The following is a 13,712-nucleotide window of genomic DNA, read 5'->3' on the forward strand; positions in this document are numbered from 1 at the left end:
ATAGATATCGAGGAGTGTCGACAAGATACTTTCTAACATAAAATTTTCAATACACTCCCTCCAATTAGTTAAAATTCAAATGGATAAATCTAAATAACGTAAGTCTCCAATAAATTTCACAAGACTTGTGTGAATTTCAACAAACTAAAAGAAGTGTGTTGAGGAGTGAATGGTAAAGTGTGTTGCTACAATTTCGCTACATGGTTGTAAGTTAATCCAAGGATGTAGTTTTGCCATTTCTATACATATGAAATATGATGTGTAATATATACAAGTACAAGTTAAATTGAGCCAAATTTGTTGGCCCAAACTTGAATAATACCATGAACTTCTTTCCCCTAATAATATAATGTTAGTTGACTAATAATGCACACAACACTAAACTAATTGTAACGAGTGAATCAAACCACCATGGTATTTAAATTTTGAGTATGTCAAACTTGTTAACTTAGGATATAATTCCACTAAGGATATACTATTCTTAGTGGAGATTGAATGTACTCTTACAAAGTTAGTCTTTTTCCTTATTCCAAATAGGGGGCCTCTTGTTCAATATTGTACTTCCATTTTCCACGTTAATGAGGGGATCAGATTCCCCTTCTCTTGCCTGAAAACATTGGAAAACAAGGAATCACAAAGTAGTTTCTTATGTCAATTTACCAATAAAAAAGCACGAGGAATAAAAGTGCTCTCTGTAAATAAACAAACCTGTAATGCTTGTGCTGCAGTTTCAAGTGCTTTTTGTTGATTCTCAAGAATGCAAAAGTGGGAATACATAAGCATCCCAACCATGGCTACCAAAATTCCTAGTATGTTTCTCCAACTAAAAGGATCACGTACAATAATGTAACCAAAAGCCAATACAAGACATGTCTTAAGATGTCCAAGGACTTGGTACGTAACTGGAGATGTCTTTCCAATTACAAGAAATGTACTAAAGTTGACCGAGATAGAAATAAGACATGAAAGAACGATGGCAAACTACAATGCATAAAATTAATATATTAGTAGACAGAAAGAGTTTAAGTTCAACAATAAGCACATATGTCTTTTTTAAATCTCACCGTCACTTGTGTTGTGTACTTGAAAGCAAAAACATTTAGATCAGTGAGAATTTTATCCAAATATGGTCCGGTTATCAACAATGTTGCTGCCTGATATGGACATGATTGATATAGAAGTTGAGTAGAAGAAACCTTAAACTTTTTCTGGATGGTGTTTGTCATCTGAAGTCAGCTTATTAAGATCTTAACAAGACATAACAAACACAAACAATTATAACACTAAAAAAAAAAAACTTATCGTCCTTTTCAAGTGGTCAACACAGCATAAATATACACTTCCAAATCATGCTCAAATTAAATGAATATATGCATGCTCACACATGCATGCAAACTTTTACATAAAACTCGAGATAATATAAGACATGTAAAGTTTACAGAATTTTACTTTTCCATAATAAGAGAAAATATAAGTTGCATTAATGTAGAAGATATATGTCATCTCACATACAAAGGGAAGCTTAGGTAAAATGTTTGTTGTCATGAAGTTAGCGACGTGATTATCATAAGAACAATTTTATAGGAATAAGATATGCATTTATGTAACACTTTTCCCTGTGTTGTTAGCAACATATTTATCGTTAAAAATAATTTCATAAGGTTGAAGATCACTGCACACAAAGAAAAACACAACTGACAGAATAGTAAACATTTTAAAAACTAGAGCAGTTAACAAGAGTGAAATTTTCTTTAAGGATACAATTTGAGCAACACACGTTGTTATCACTGCCAGAAAAGATAAGAAAGAGCCCAACGCATTGAGTTGTAAATCAGTGATTGTTGCAATTCCAACACCCAAAAGTAGGATTGCAAGAGAAAATTGGGTTCTTCTACTGCAGTTATAAAAACAAGAGAACAGTCAATACAATTAAAATTGTTTACAAGTTCTTCCTTCGTTCCTTTTTAATATTTTGTATTTTTTTGACTTTTTAAACACACCAAAGTAACCAATTAACTTTGTTACTTTTGTTATGATTATTTGTCTTTTTCCAATAATAACCTTAATAATTTAATATATTGTATCATACATTTCTCTCTGCAGTGAATAACTAAAAGTAATATTGATAAAATGGCAGAGGATGTTTCATTAATCTTTAAAATTGACGAGTAAATAAGAACATAATTTTTCTGCAAATGCGACGAAAGAAACATAGGGATTACAATCAAGATAACTATGTCAATAAAAAAAACCAGAAAAAATGATAATGATAATTTTGGTCAAAATGTCAAATTGTATAGATTCCTCAAGACTTGTGAATATCATAAAGGACAATACACAAACATTTGTCATGTTGCCAATTACACGATGTCTTGGAAATTTAAAAAAAATGTATAAACTATAAAATGTTTGAGTAAGGTTCATCTCCATTTCTCAAAATAAATGGAGTATACAATTTCGAGAAAGATAAACACAGAAAATAGATAATGGATGCTTTCAATAAATGAGTCTCGTCATCATTAATTATTGTATACTACTCCATCCGTCCCTATATGTAAGCACTCTTTGCCTCTAATAAAAGAGTGCTTACATATAAGGACGGAGGAAGTATTATTTTTGAGATTTTTTGTGTCTTTGTCTTTCTAAATGGAGGAAATTGAGATAATTGTAAATGGAGAAGATCTCAACTCAAAATGTTTGATATATATATGTCAAGAGATCAACCATAAATGTATATAGACGATAAGAGGCTAAATGAGACCTGAATTTCTTGCCAAGAAAAAGAATCTCCAGTAGAATAGTACACGGAATTATTGCCAACTTTGTCATCTGAATGCATATGTAAAAGAGTTTATTCAAAATTCTTGAAAAAAAAATGCCCAAACAACAACAATAAAGGATTTAAAAAACAGAACACGTACAAAAAAAACACCTGATAGAATCCAACAGAATTGAAACCCAGACTCAAATTTAACAACCCAATCGAGATTCCATTCAGAATTCCAAATCCCATCACCGCTTTCTGCTCAAAAGGCTTGTGCTCAAAAAATTTCATTTTTAGTGCCACATGAAGAGAACAAAATGTAACAAGAAGATGCCAACTTGTCAATGTTGTAGCTGCATAGAAATTCAATGATGTCCATTAAACCTTTAGACGTCTACATATCTAAGACAAGTAGGAGGAAGCCTTAACTACGTAGGATATAAAATTTTGAATTTTTAATAAAATGTGATGTCATCACATGACAATGCCTCTTGTGCCCAAAATAAAATCTATGAATGCGGAATTCAAGCACAAATGACAATGTTGTACGAAAATTTGTTGAATGCGACAAATCCCAAATCCAATAAATACTTTAATAGTTAGGATCACGATACTCTTCCATGATAAAACTAATTGAATGGATCTTAACTATAAAAGTCATTTTGCATATAATACGATGAAAAAAAATATGATATTAGGTCACATCGGTTGTATCATTAGATTATGTATGTACGCATGTCTCTACTTATATCGTTTGATTTTTTATGCATATGTTCCAAGGGACTAATAGGATAAATTTCTATTATGTCTGTTGTGAACATGTATTGCACAAACGTGTAGTTATTTATCATTTATATAAGATCTTTTTTGTTCCGTCTGCTCAAAAGGCTTGTGCTCAAAAAATTTCATTTTTAGTGCCACATGAAGAGAACAAAATGTAACAAGAAGATGCCAACTTGTCAATGTTGTAGCTGCATAGAAATTCAATGATGTCCATTAAACCTTTAGACGTCTACATATCTAAGACAAGTAGGAGGAAGCCTTAACTACGTAGGATATAAAATTTTGAATTTTTAATAAAATGTGATGTCATCACATGACAATGCCTCTTGTGCCCAAAATAAAATCTATGAATGCGGAATTCAAGCACAAATGACAATGTTGTACGAAAATTTGTTGAATGCGACAAATCCCAAATCCAATAAATACTTTAATAGTTAGGATCACGATACTCTTCCATGATAAAACTAATTGAATGGATCTTAACTATAAAAGTCATTTTGCATATAATACGATGAAAAAAAATATGATATTAGGTCACATCGGTTGTATCATTAGATTATGTATGTACGCATGTCTCTACTTATATCGTTTGATTTTTTATGCATATGTTCCAAGGGACTAATAGGATAAATTTCTATTATGTCTGTTGTGAACATGTATTGCACAAACGTGTAGTTATTTATCATTTATATAAGATCTTTTTTGTTCCGGCTGCTTGATGTACAAATCATGGATGATTTGTTTATTTTAAAATTTACTTTAATCGACAATAAGGATATAATACAACTTGTCACTAAATTGTGCATTAGAACTTATCATCAACAAGGACAGAGATACCCTCAACGAACATTCAAAATTATTACCAGTAAGCATCTCGATACTCCTAACAAAAAATAGTGCAAGTCTTCGACTACAATACTCTAATTGATGAAATGAAATCACATATCAATTCATACCATTTGATGTGATTCCAAAGAATCTCAAATCTATCAAACCTCGTTTAAATTAAATTATGTATTCAATCATGAAAAAGCAGATGCATGGAAGAAACATGCAGTAACAGTCACCACGGAAGAAAAAAAAAACTCATATTCATATAAGTATCCAACCATATCAAATTGCAAATAAAAAATTATTAAACATCTATGAACTTACCAAAAATGAATTGCAATGTACTCATCAACGCCTTGTTACAAATCACAATCGACACAGATGACACCACAGATAGACTCAGTGCACCGATAGTTCCCAATTGGAATTTTTCTCCATCACCCATCTTATTCTTTGTTGTTCTGAACAAAAACAAAAAAAAAATTAATAAAAATATCCATAAGAGCAACAAAGTCACAAAATTTTCCAAACATCAAACTATAAAAAAAGAAATTTGATAGCATGAAAAATACACATTGAAAGAAACAACGTGAATGGATGCATGATTAACCAAAACCCATAAAACAAAATAACAATTTAAAAAAATCATTGAGAACAGAACAAACTCACACAAGAAAGTGAAACTAATTGGGTGTGGGTGTGATCTTCAACAAACTGTGAGAAAAGAATTAAGATCTAATTTTGTATAGACAAAAGCTGTGGTTTTGAGCAATGAAATTTTATGGTCATGTCACAAATTAAATAGGGAGAAAACGCAGTCTGGTCAATGAAATGGGAAAAAAAAATTAACGAAAACAGAACCAGACAAAGCAAAAATTAAAGTTAGGTGACAATGGTTGAGGTTTGTCAAGGTGAATGGAAAATGCAGATGAATTGGGTGGATTGCGTTGCATTCTTGTTTGTTGCTGTTTGCAAAGAGGAAAAGAGAAAAATAAGAGAATAAAAAGCGTAATTTTAGTTCCAAACAAATGAAAGCTAATTAAAATCAACGTCAAGTTTATATTTTATTGAAACTTTGCTAAAATACTTATGGTTTTGCGATGCCAACCTTTTGTTTTTTCTACCAAAAAACTAATGATCCATGAAGAATGTCATTTGCTCTACTACTTTTGTTTAAGAGTTTCTCATATAAGGTGGTAATAATATTAATGCACATTTTACTCAATGTATGTGAACTATCATGTACCATATAATTATTGTATTATATCTTAAATTTTATTTTATCAAATATATGTAATTTTAAAATTTTGTATGAATTCGATGAAAATGTACAATGATTTAAATATATATATATATATATATATATATATATACATTTTTTTTTATGGATATATATATACATATATACACACACACATACATACACAGTAAGTATAAACTTTTTTATATTGCCAGTGAATCATACTCGTCATATTATTAAAAATGTTTGACTGTAATATATAAATTTTTGAAAGTCATATATTCGAGTAGTCGTGGTCTATCAACAATGCAACATTTTTTAAACTGGCGATGTATGAAGTTCAATCTATTTTTTGTTGTCGTGAAAATCAGATTTTCATTGATATTTAATAGGAGTATATTGTTTTGTCATGATATATTATTATTTGATATAGATTCGGCTGATGAATGCAGTCATCTTTTTGTAGACGACATATCTTAACACTAGGACTATAATCTCGGTTGAACGTATCATACCTAGTTATTCTTTTCAATTGATGTTTGTGTTCCATCTAATTGTTTTAATTGTTTATCTGTGCAAATGTTTATTTTTTTTGTGGTGAATATTTTTTTTGGTGGTGAGCAAATGTTTATTTTTTTTTATTACAAAAAGTTTAGGTGGGTTCGGCTCCGGTCACCACCAGGGTCAGGGCACGCCTCCGGGCTCAAAGGGCACTTATAGAGGTACTTACGGATCACCCACCAACACTGCCCTCACATCGGCAGAGGGAATCGAACACAGGTGGTGAATATTTTTTTTTGGTGGTGAGCAAATGTTTATTTTTTTTATTACAAAAAGTTTAGGTGGGTTCGGCTCCGGTCACCACCAGGGTCAGGGCACGCCTCCGGGATCAAAGGACACTTATAGAGGTACTTACGGATCACCCACCAACACTGCCCTCACATCGGCAGAGGGAATCGAACACACAACCTTCTACAAGGAAGTAACCCGTTCCTTACCAACTGAGCCAACGTGTGTTGATAGCAAATGTTTATTTTAAAACTAGTGTAGTTCGTCTAAAAAAAATATTTATTTTAAAGAGATTTATTTTGACGTTATTTCAAAACCGATATAATTAAATACTTCCTCTTAATATGTTGTGTAAAAATCATAACCTCACGTACGTCACCATATTTGTCCGAAAAATTGCTGTTCACACATTTGAGAAGGTTGTGGCACACATGTAAAATACGCTTTTGCCCCCTCGGCAGTTAAGTACCGAGGATTTCAAAATCCGGCTGCAGTTAACTGCCGAGGTTTTCCTCGGTAGTTAACTACCGAGTTTCTTCTGCTACAAGTCTGGCAGAAGCTCTCTCATCTCCATTATTCATCACATCTTCCAATTTTTTTTTCTCAAATCTCTCTCACAAATTTCTCTAAAAAACCCAACCAAATCCAACCAAATTTATTCAACAAAATCACAAGTAAGTAATTATAATGCTATTAACTTAAATTTTAGTTGTTATAAATGTTTTTATTTTTTAGTTTTTGAGTAGATTTATTTTATTTTAGTTTTTGAGTAGATTTACATAGTATAATTCATTTTTAGAGTAAATGTTAGTTGATTAATTTAGTTAAAATGTTTGTATGATGTTTATGTTATAGTTTAAAATTTATTGGTTATATTTTAATTTGGTGTTTTAAATTAATTTTTTTATTTTAGTTTTTAATTAGATTTACATGTTATAAATCATTTTTAGATTAGATGTTAGTTGATTAATTTTGTTAAAATGTTTGCATGATGATTATGTTATAATTTAAAATTTTAGGGTTATTTTTTAATTTGGTGTTTTATATTTTTTATTTTATTTTAGTAAGACTATATGATTTATTTTAAGAGTAAATATAATTTGAATAAGTTTGTTATATTTTACGTTTTTTTTTAGACAATTACATTTTAGGGTTATTTTTATGATTTTTAGAGTCTATGTATAATTTGCACATTAAGTGTTTGATGAAATGTTTGAATGAGTTTTCATTGATTATTTTAAATTTCTATGTGTGTAGATTTGAAACAATGGCCGGGTGGAACGACGTTCATGCAGAATTCAACGGCGGAGAACCTCAGAGGTTGAAGGTTCGGTGCCTTGATGTAACGTTAAGAGGTCTCAAGGATCAACTGAATGAATTCAACCAAGGAGTCAACCCCCGAGACACAAGGAGGGTGCAAAACGTCCGGTATAAACGTCCGACGCTCGACGAGGGGAGGGTATCATTCACTTGGGTGGAGTTAAAGAACGACGAAAACGTGACGAGCATGTTTTGGGAGCACAACATATTCCAGTGGACCGATATGCGGGTGACGTTGCTGAGATCAACTGAAGATATCATCAACAGTTTGATTCCGCCAGAAGATCGTCATTAGTTAGGGTAAGGTACATTCAAACTACAACATTTGTCTCACCTCTGAAATGGGGTAATTCAAACTTGCCAAACGGCGAGGACTCAAGCATTTCGCTCAGCGTTCATGTTTTTCTTTGAAAAGATTAAATTTTTGTTTGGCTGGTTTAGATGAAGGTATTAAGTGTCAAGGAATGGACCTCATTTCGGTGGTACTGGAATACATTCATCTAAATCAAGCCTAACAAAAATTTATTCTTTTCAAAGGAATGCATGAACGCTGAGCGAAATGCTTGAGTCCTGTTGTTTGACAAGTTTGAATTTACCCCATTTCAGAGGTAAGACATTTGTTGTAGTTGGAATGCACATTCCAACTACAACAATTGTCTTCCTCTGGATGGGGTAATTCAAACTAGTTAAATGGCAGGACACCGGCATTCGACCGGGGGTGTTTTTATTCCATTCTAAATGTTAATTTCTGGTTGGCTTCGTTTAAATGATGGTATCGAAGTGTCAAGGTCTGGACCTCATTCCGTTGACTCTTAGATACTATCATTTAAAACCAAGACCAACCAGAATTTAACATTTGGAATGGAACAATAATACTTCTAGACGAATGCTGGAGTCCTGCTGTTTAGCTAGTTTGAATTGACCCCATTCAGAGGTAAGATAATTGTTGTAGTTGGAAGGTACATTTCCGAATGTAATGTAATGATAGTTGACATACATGTCTTTTACGTAATGTAATGTAATGATACCACCATGTATTGTAACGTAGATAAAATTATATCTAAATAAAATTGTCTAAGAATTAATGTTGTGTACTTATCGAATTTATTTATTCAATACGCAATTTTTATTTGAATTAATGTTGTGTACTTATTATAATTTAACATTTTCAAAAACAATACTATTCTAAACAACATAAAACAAAAACTCGGCAGTTAAGTACCGAGGAAAACCTCGACAGTTTAGTACCGAGGAAAACCTCGGCAGTTAAGTATCGAGGCGTCCTGAAGCCAGAAAATGGCTGAACCTGTTACGTGTGTTTTTACACATTGTAAACACATTGTTTCAATGCCAAACCATAAAGCTAGTCGAAGAAAATTACCAACATAATTGAAATTGAAAATATAATACGGAAACGAACAATTGTCATAAAAAAAATGTCATCGAAACAAGTAACAACAAATGTCATGAAAGTATAAACAAAACGGCCAAATGTCATGAAAATAAAACCAAGTCCTAAAAATATATCCTAAACATAAAATACTAGTAGTCCTAATCCTACTGCTGGTCCTGGTCCTGCTGATGCTGCTGGTGCCTCCTCCTCGGTCTCTGGGCTCTCCTCCTGGTAATGATCGGTGCGATCTGCTGCCTAACATCATGCAAGGCCGCATACAACTGCTGAGGGGTCATGCTCATCACCTCCTGACCCAAAAACTCATCAGCATGGGCAACAGCGCCGCTAACCATGTCGTAGGTGTCAGGGGAGCTTCTCGCCTCGTCGCTCCCACTGCTCTGCAATGATCTGCTCCTCATTTGGAGGCCTCGGAATATCTCTCGGAAGAAGTGACAAAATCTGAGGGTGAGACACAACGGTGTACCATCGTACGTAGCCCTCTGCCATACGCCATGTATCCTCTCCTGCATGCTCACCCCAATCGGCCGCCTTAAGCGTGCGAGGGCGGAAGTCGACGAAGGCCTGCACAATCTCACTCGCTGACAGCTCTACAATATCATACGGAGGTCTAGGGACGGACTGGACGTATCCGTACTGCCTCAATACCCTCTCAGGCAAGTGACGGTACACCCTACGATCACTGCACATAATCCAGCCTGAATACCAGAATACCTCCTCGAAAGCCTGGATCTCCATGTGCCCTTCGTACGGCCTCCAACATACGTCATCAAACGTAATACGATCAAGTGCCATCCGATACGTGGTCCCCTCTCCATGACCCTTCTGAAGAGTCCACCTCGCCGCAACCGGTAAATTTTCAATGTAGTCCGGGTTTGGATCAACAGTATAAAACTTAGGGAAGTGCGCCAAAAACCATGCCTGCACAAACCATACAAATCACATTTATAAATAATTGCGCACGGAAAATATATAACAAAAAAAGATAATAGTTAACAAAAAAAAATTAAAGTTAACAAAAAAAAATTTAATTTAATTTTTCTTACAGTGAGCAGTGTCACGCTTCCCCCAAGTTGCCTGTCTCCGGGCAAACAGGCCTCAGCTAACTCATGGTACAGGCATGCAAGTGCCATCCCTCCCCACGAATAAGTACGCATCCCCGCGTAGCCGTCCTCCATAGTCGTCAAATAGATCAACTCGATGCGTTTGTTGCTTCTATCCCCAAACAACAAGCATCCAACCAAGTAGAGAAGGTAGTGTAACACCCTATTTCTAATAAGCGGTAAAACGCGCGAATTTACAAACATATTCTAGAAATAGATGCTACGTCTTCGAATAAACCACAATTCATACATGCATAAAGATCATGTTTACATAACATAGCAGCGAAACATACATATAATCATAAAACATCTCCAGGTCTCAACAAAATACAAATGTATTCTCCAAATCTCAAATAATAAGTACCAACTCAACTCTAAAATACATAGTCAAATAAAATAACATGCAAGAACTACCCTAGATCAGAGCCCTAATCTAGGCGCTTGCATAAAAAGAGGAACTCCACTCCTCGGCATCATCAAGCAAACAAACTAAGCATCCTGCACTCCATCTACCCGTCCATACAGAAAGGTAGGTGGTAAACCACTGAGGGTTAGCATTACATCATCATAATCCATATGAAAACATAGCATTCAAGGATTCATACATATCGCACATACATAACCATCCCTCCTAGAATACTGGCATCACATGATTATCCCCCATCACTTACATTTCAAGCTATCACATTATTAACATGGCATAGCAAGTATATCCAATCTCTAAACATATCATCGACATAAGTTCATCAATTATCAATCAATGAAGGATTACTCACTTTATTCTTCACTTAGCATACTTAACTCAACAAGTACAATTCATCATTTCGAAGATATAAGCAAGCAATCATCATTATCAAAGAAATCATCACATCTTACGTATATACATATACAACTCTCACTTCATCATTATTATCAAATTAATTATCATCAAATAGATTCACCAAGTGTATAAGCACAAACAAATAAGACATGCAATTAGAGCATAATTCAATTATTCACAACCATCAACAAAATCCACCAATGTACATATACACCAATCCACACAATCACAACATTCACCAAATTTCACCAATCCACAAATTCACCAAGTCATATATTCAATTATGACACAACTCATCAATTATTCAAATGCATATAATGCTCTAGACTCTTCTAGATGCATGTGGTACCAAATCACCTCAAGGTCGTCACCTTCGATGCAACAAAAACATCGTAATCACCTCAATTGGATATAAAATCCGCCACCATCAGTCATGAATGCATGAACATATGACTCGACTCAATGCATATGTTCACACAAACAATAATCACCTCACCATCACCAATACTTGTACACATGCAATCAACAACAATTCACCACCACTTAACATATGTACAATCACCAACAACATCCATAATTCAAGCAATATAGTTGTCACATATATACACCGCCAACAATCAACATTTAACATGTTCAACAAATAACATAACATAAACATGTTCATCACCATTCAATTAGTATATATGCATCGACAACAATTCACCACCACTTGACATATACATACATCATTAATCATCTCCACATAAATCAACATATAGTTGCCACATTTCCACATAATTCCTTACAATCCAAATAGAGGAACAAATACAACATATGATCACAAACATCATATTCATCACTCAACAACCATTCATACATCATCTCATAATCATATTAATCTATTCATAAAGGGTTCATAAGCAATTGGCTCTCAAAAATCATTTATACCAAGTTCGTCTCCAAAAATCACAACATTGAAAATAATTGAGCACCTAAGCCAAAACCAAGTAAACGAGCTCAATTGCCTATGTCATGTATTCTCACAATTCACATATATGTGCAGTAGAGGTTACATAAGCATTTCATCGGCCAAATACGATGATTTCATGAAAACACAAAGTTCGTCTCACTTTATCGTTTTTACAAAAGAATTCAATTTTCAAGGCAAAACAAGTTAACTCATTAAACCCTTTAAACAAAGTTATTTCTTTCATAAAAATACCCCTAGATGATTAGAGAGAAGTCCCTATACTTAGGAATAAGTTTAGAAACAATTGGATTGAAGACAAATGCATTTTTGAGGTTTCTGGGCTGTTAAAATCGCTTCATGATTCGTAAGATCGCTTCATGATTTTGACAGCATCAGACTGTGCAACGAAATTTGTTGTTGCTGTCAAAATCACCTCATGATTCGCGAAATCGCTTCATGATTTTGACAGCAACAGTTTATGCAGAAATCAACTTTCAAATACGAATTTTCTCAAATAATTGCTTTTAAGTCACATAATCCAACCCCAATACTTCCCAATCATTTCCAAAACTTAACCCATTATTAAACCCCTTATAACCACCACTTAAAAAAACTTGAAACATCATTTCTCATTCCAAAATCACTTAACTAGCTCTTCATATAAAAACCTAAGCTTCTTCCCAAAACTTTTCACAACCAAATCTTATAACTAAAAACAGAATTTCATTAAACTTATACCAACACAACAACACCAACATTTCACCTTAATTCATCAAGAATCACAATCCACCATGAATAACCCATTTTCATCAAACTCTTAAAACAGCAACTTCATAAAATGGAACACTCATGGCATAAATCAACAACAACATCAAAGTCTCTTCATCAATTCATCAATCTTGGTACCCAAAGCACCAATTCAACAACAACATGTTCCAAATCAATAACAACTAATGAACACAAATTCATGCACAATTCAACACCACAACTTCAATTCTCATCAAACTTGCTCAAGTACACAAAGCACCAACAACTATGCATTTAAACATGTTAATTCACATACTAACATACAATTATCATATAAATCATGTTCTCAAACATAACAACAACAATCATGCACAAATTTACAACAATTAGATTCAATTCATCAATTTCACAAAATGGGTAGAAATGAAAAGTTATGAATTATGGTTGAAATCTAACCCTCTGACCTCTAGCACCAAGATTCTCTAACCCAAGCTTCAATTTAGCTCCTAGATGATGAATCCCTCTTCTAGCTCTAGCCTTCCTCTTCAATCTCTTCAAACCCTTTCTTCTCTCTATCTCTACCTCTTCTCTCAAATGAAATGAAATGATAAATGTTTGTAAAACCTAATTTTCACCAACAACTAGAGTTTATATATGCTCTATCCAATTGGGCTTATCTCACAAACCTTAACGGGCCTAACCCATTTCTATTCTAACCCCAAATGTTACTACTCACTTAACGGTAAAATATATCACTAACGGTCACTTACCGGTAAATAAAATAATTACTACACTCTCTAGTAACTTAGTAAGATAACAACTCTCACTAAGCACTAAAAACAATCCTCAACAAAATTACAAAATTACCCCTACTCTTAAAATGACCAAAATGCCCCAAAGTCCAAAATGACTAAAATACCCTTCTAACACCGAATCCTACAATTCCCAACTAAAA

At 33.5% G+C, this 13,712-nt stretch overlaps 2 protein-coding genes across 2 annotated transcripts; both read right to left on the reverse strand.

Moving 5' to 3' along the window:
* Window positions 1–211: 211 nt before the first annotated feature.
* On the reverse strand, window positions 212–5,215 carry LOC146941566 (UDP-xylose transporter 3-like). Its single transcript, XM_085755379.1, has 8 exons — window positions 5,048–5,215; window positions 4,703–4,839; window positions 2,933–3,117; window positions 2,762–2,829; window positions 1,762–1,894; window positions 1,065–1,226; window positions 709–981; window positions 212–607 (listed from the first exon to the last, which is right to left on the reverse strand). The coding sequence occupies exons 2-8, from the start codon at window positions 4,821–4,823 to the stop codon at window positions 512–514; spliced, it is 1,038 nt and encodes a 345-aa protein (XP_085611505.1). The 5' UTR covers window positions 4,824–4,839; window positions 5,048–5,215; the 3' UTR covers window positions 212–511.
* A 3,934-nt stretch (window positions 5,216–9,149) lies between these two features.
* Window positions 9,150–10,389, reverse strand: LOC146941567 (protein MAINTENANCE OF MERISTEMS-like). Its single transcript, XM_085758018.1, has 2 exons — window positions 10,185–10,389; window positions 9,150–10,059 (listed from the first exon to the last, which is right to left on the reverse strand). The coding sequence occupies exons 1-2, from the start codon at window positions 10,314–10,316 to the stop codon at window positions 9,484–9,486; spliced, it is 708 nt and encodes a 235-aa protein (XP_085614144.1). The 5' UTR covers window positions 10,317–10,389; the 3' UTR covers window positions 9,150–9,483.
* Between the last annotated feature and the right edge of the window lie 3,323 nt (window positions 10,390–13,712).

This window comes from Medicago sativa, chromosome 3 (genome assembly GCF_051527215.1).
Source record: "Medicago sativa cultivar Bolivia chromosome 3, Bolivia_mono, whole genome shotgun sequence".
Classification (NCBI taxonomy): Eukaryota; Viridiplantae; Streptophyta; class Magnoliopsida; order Fabales; family Fabaceae; genus Medicago; species Medicago sativa.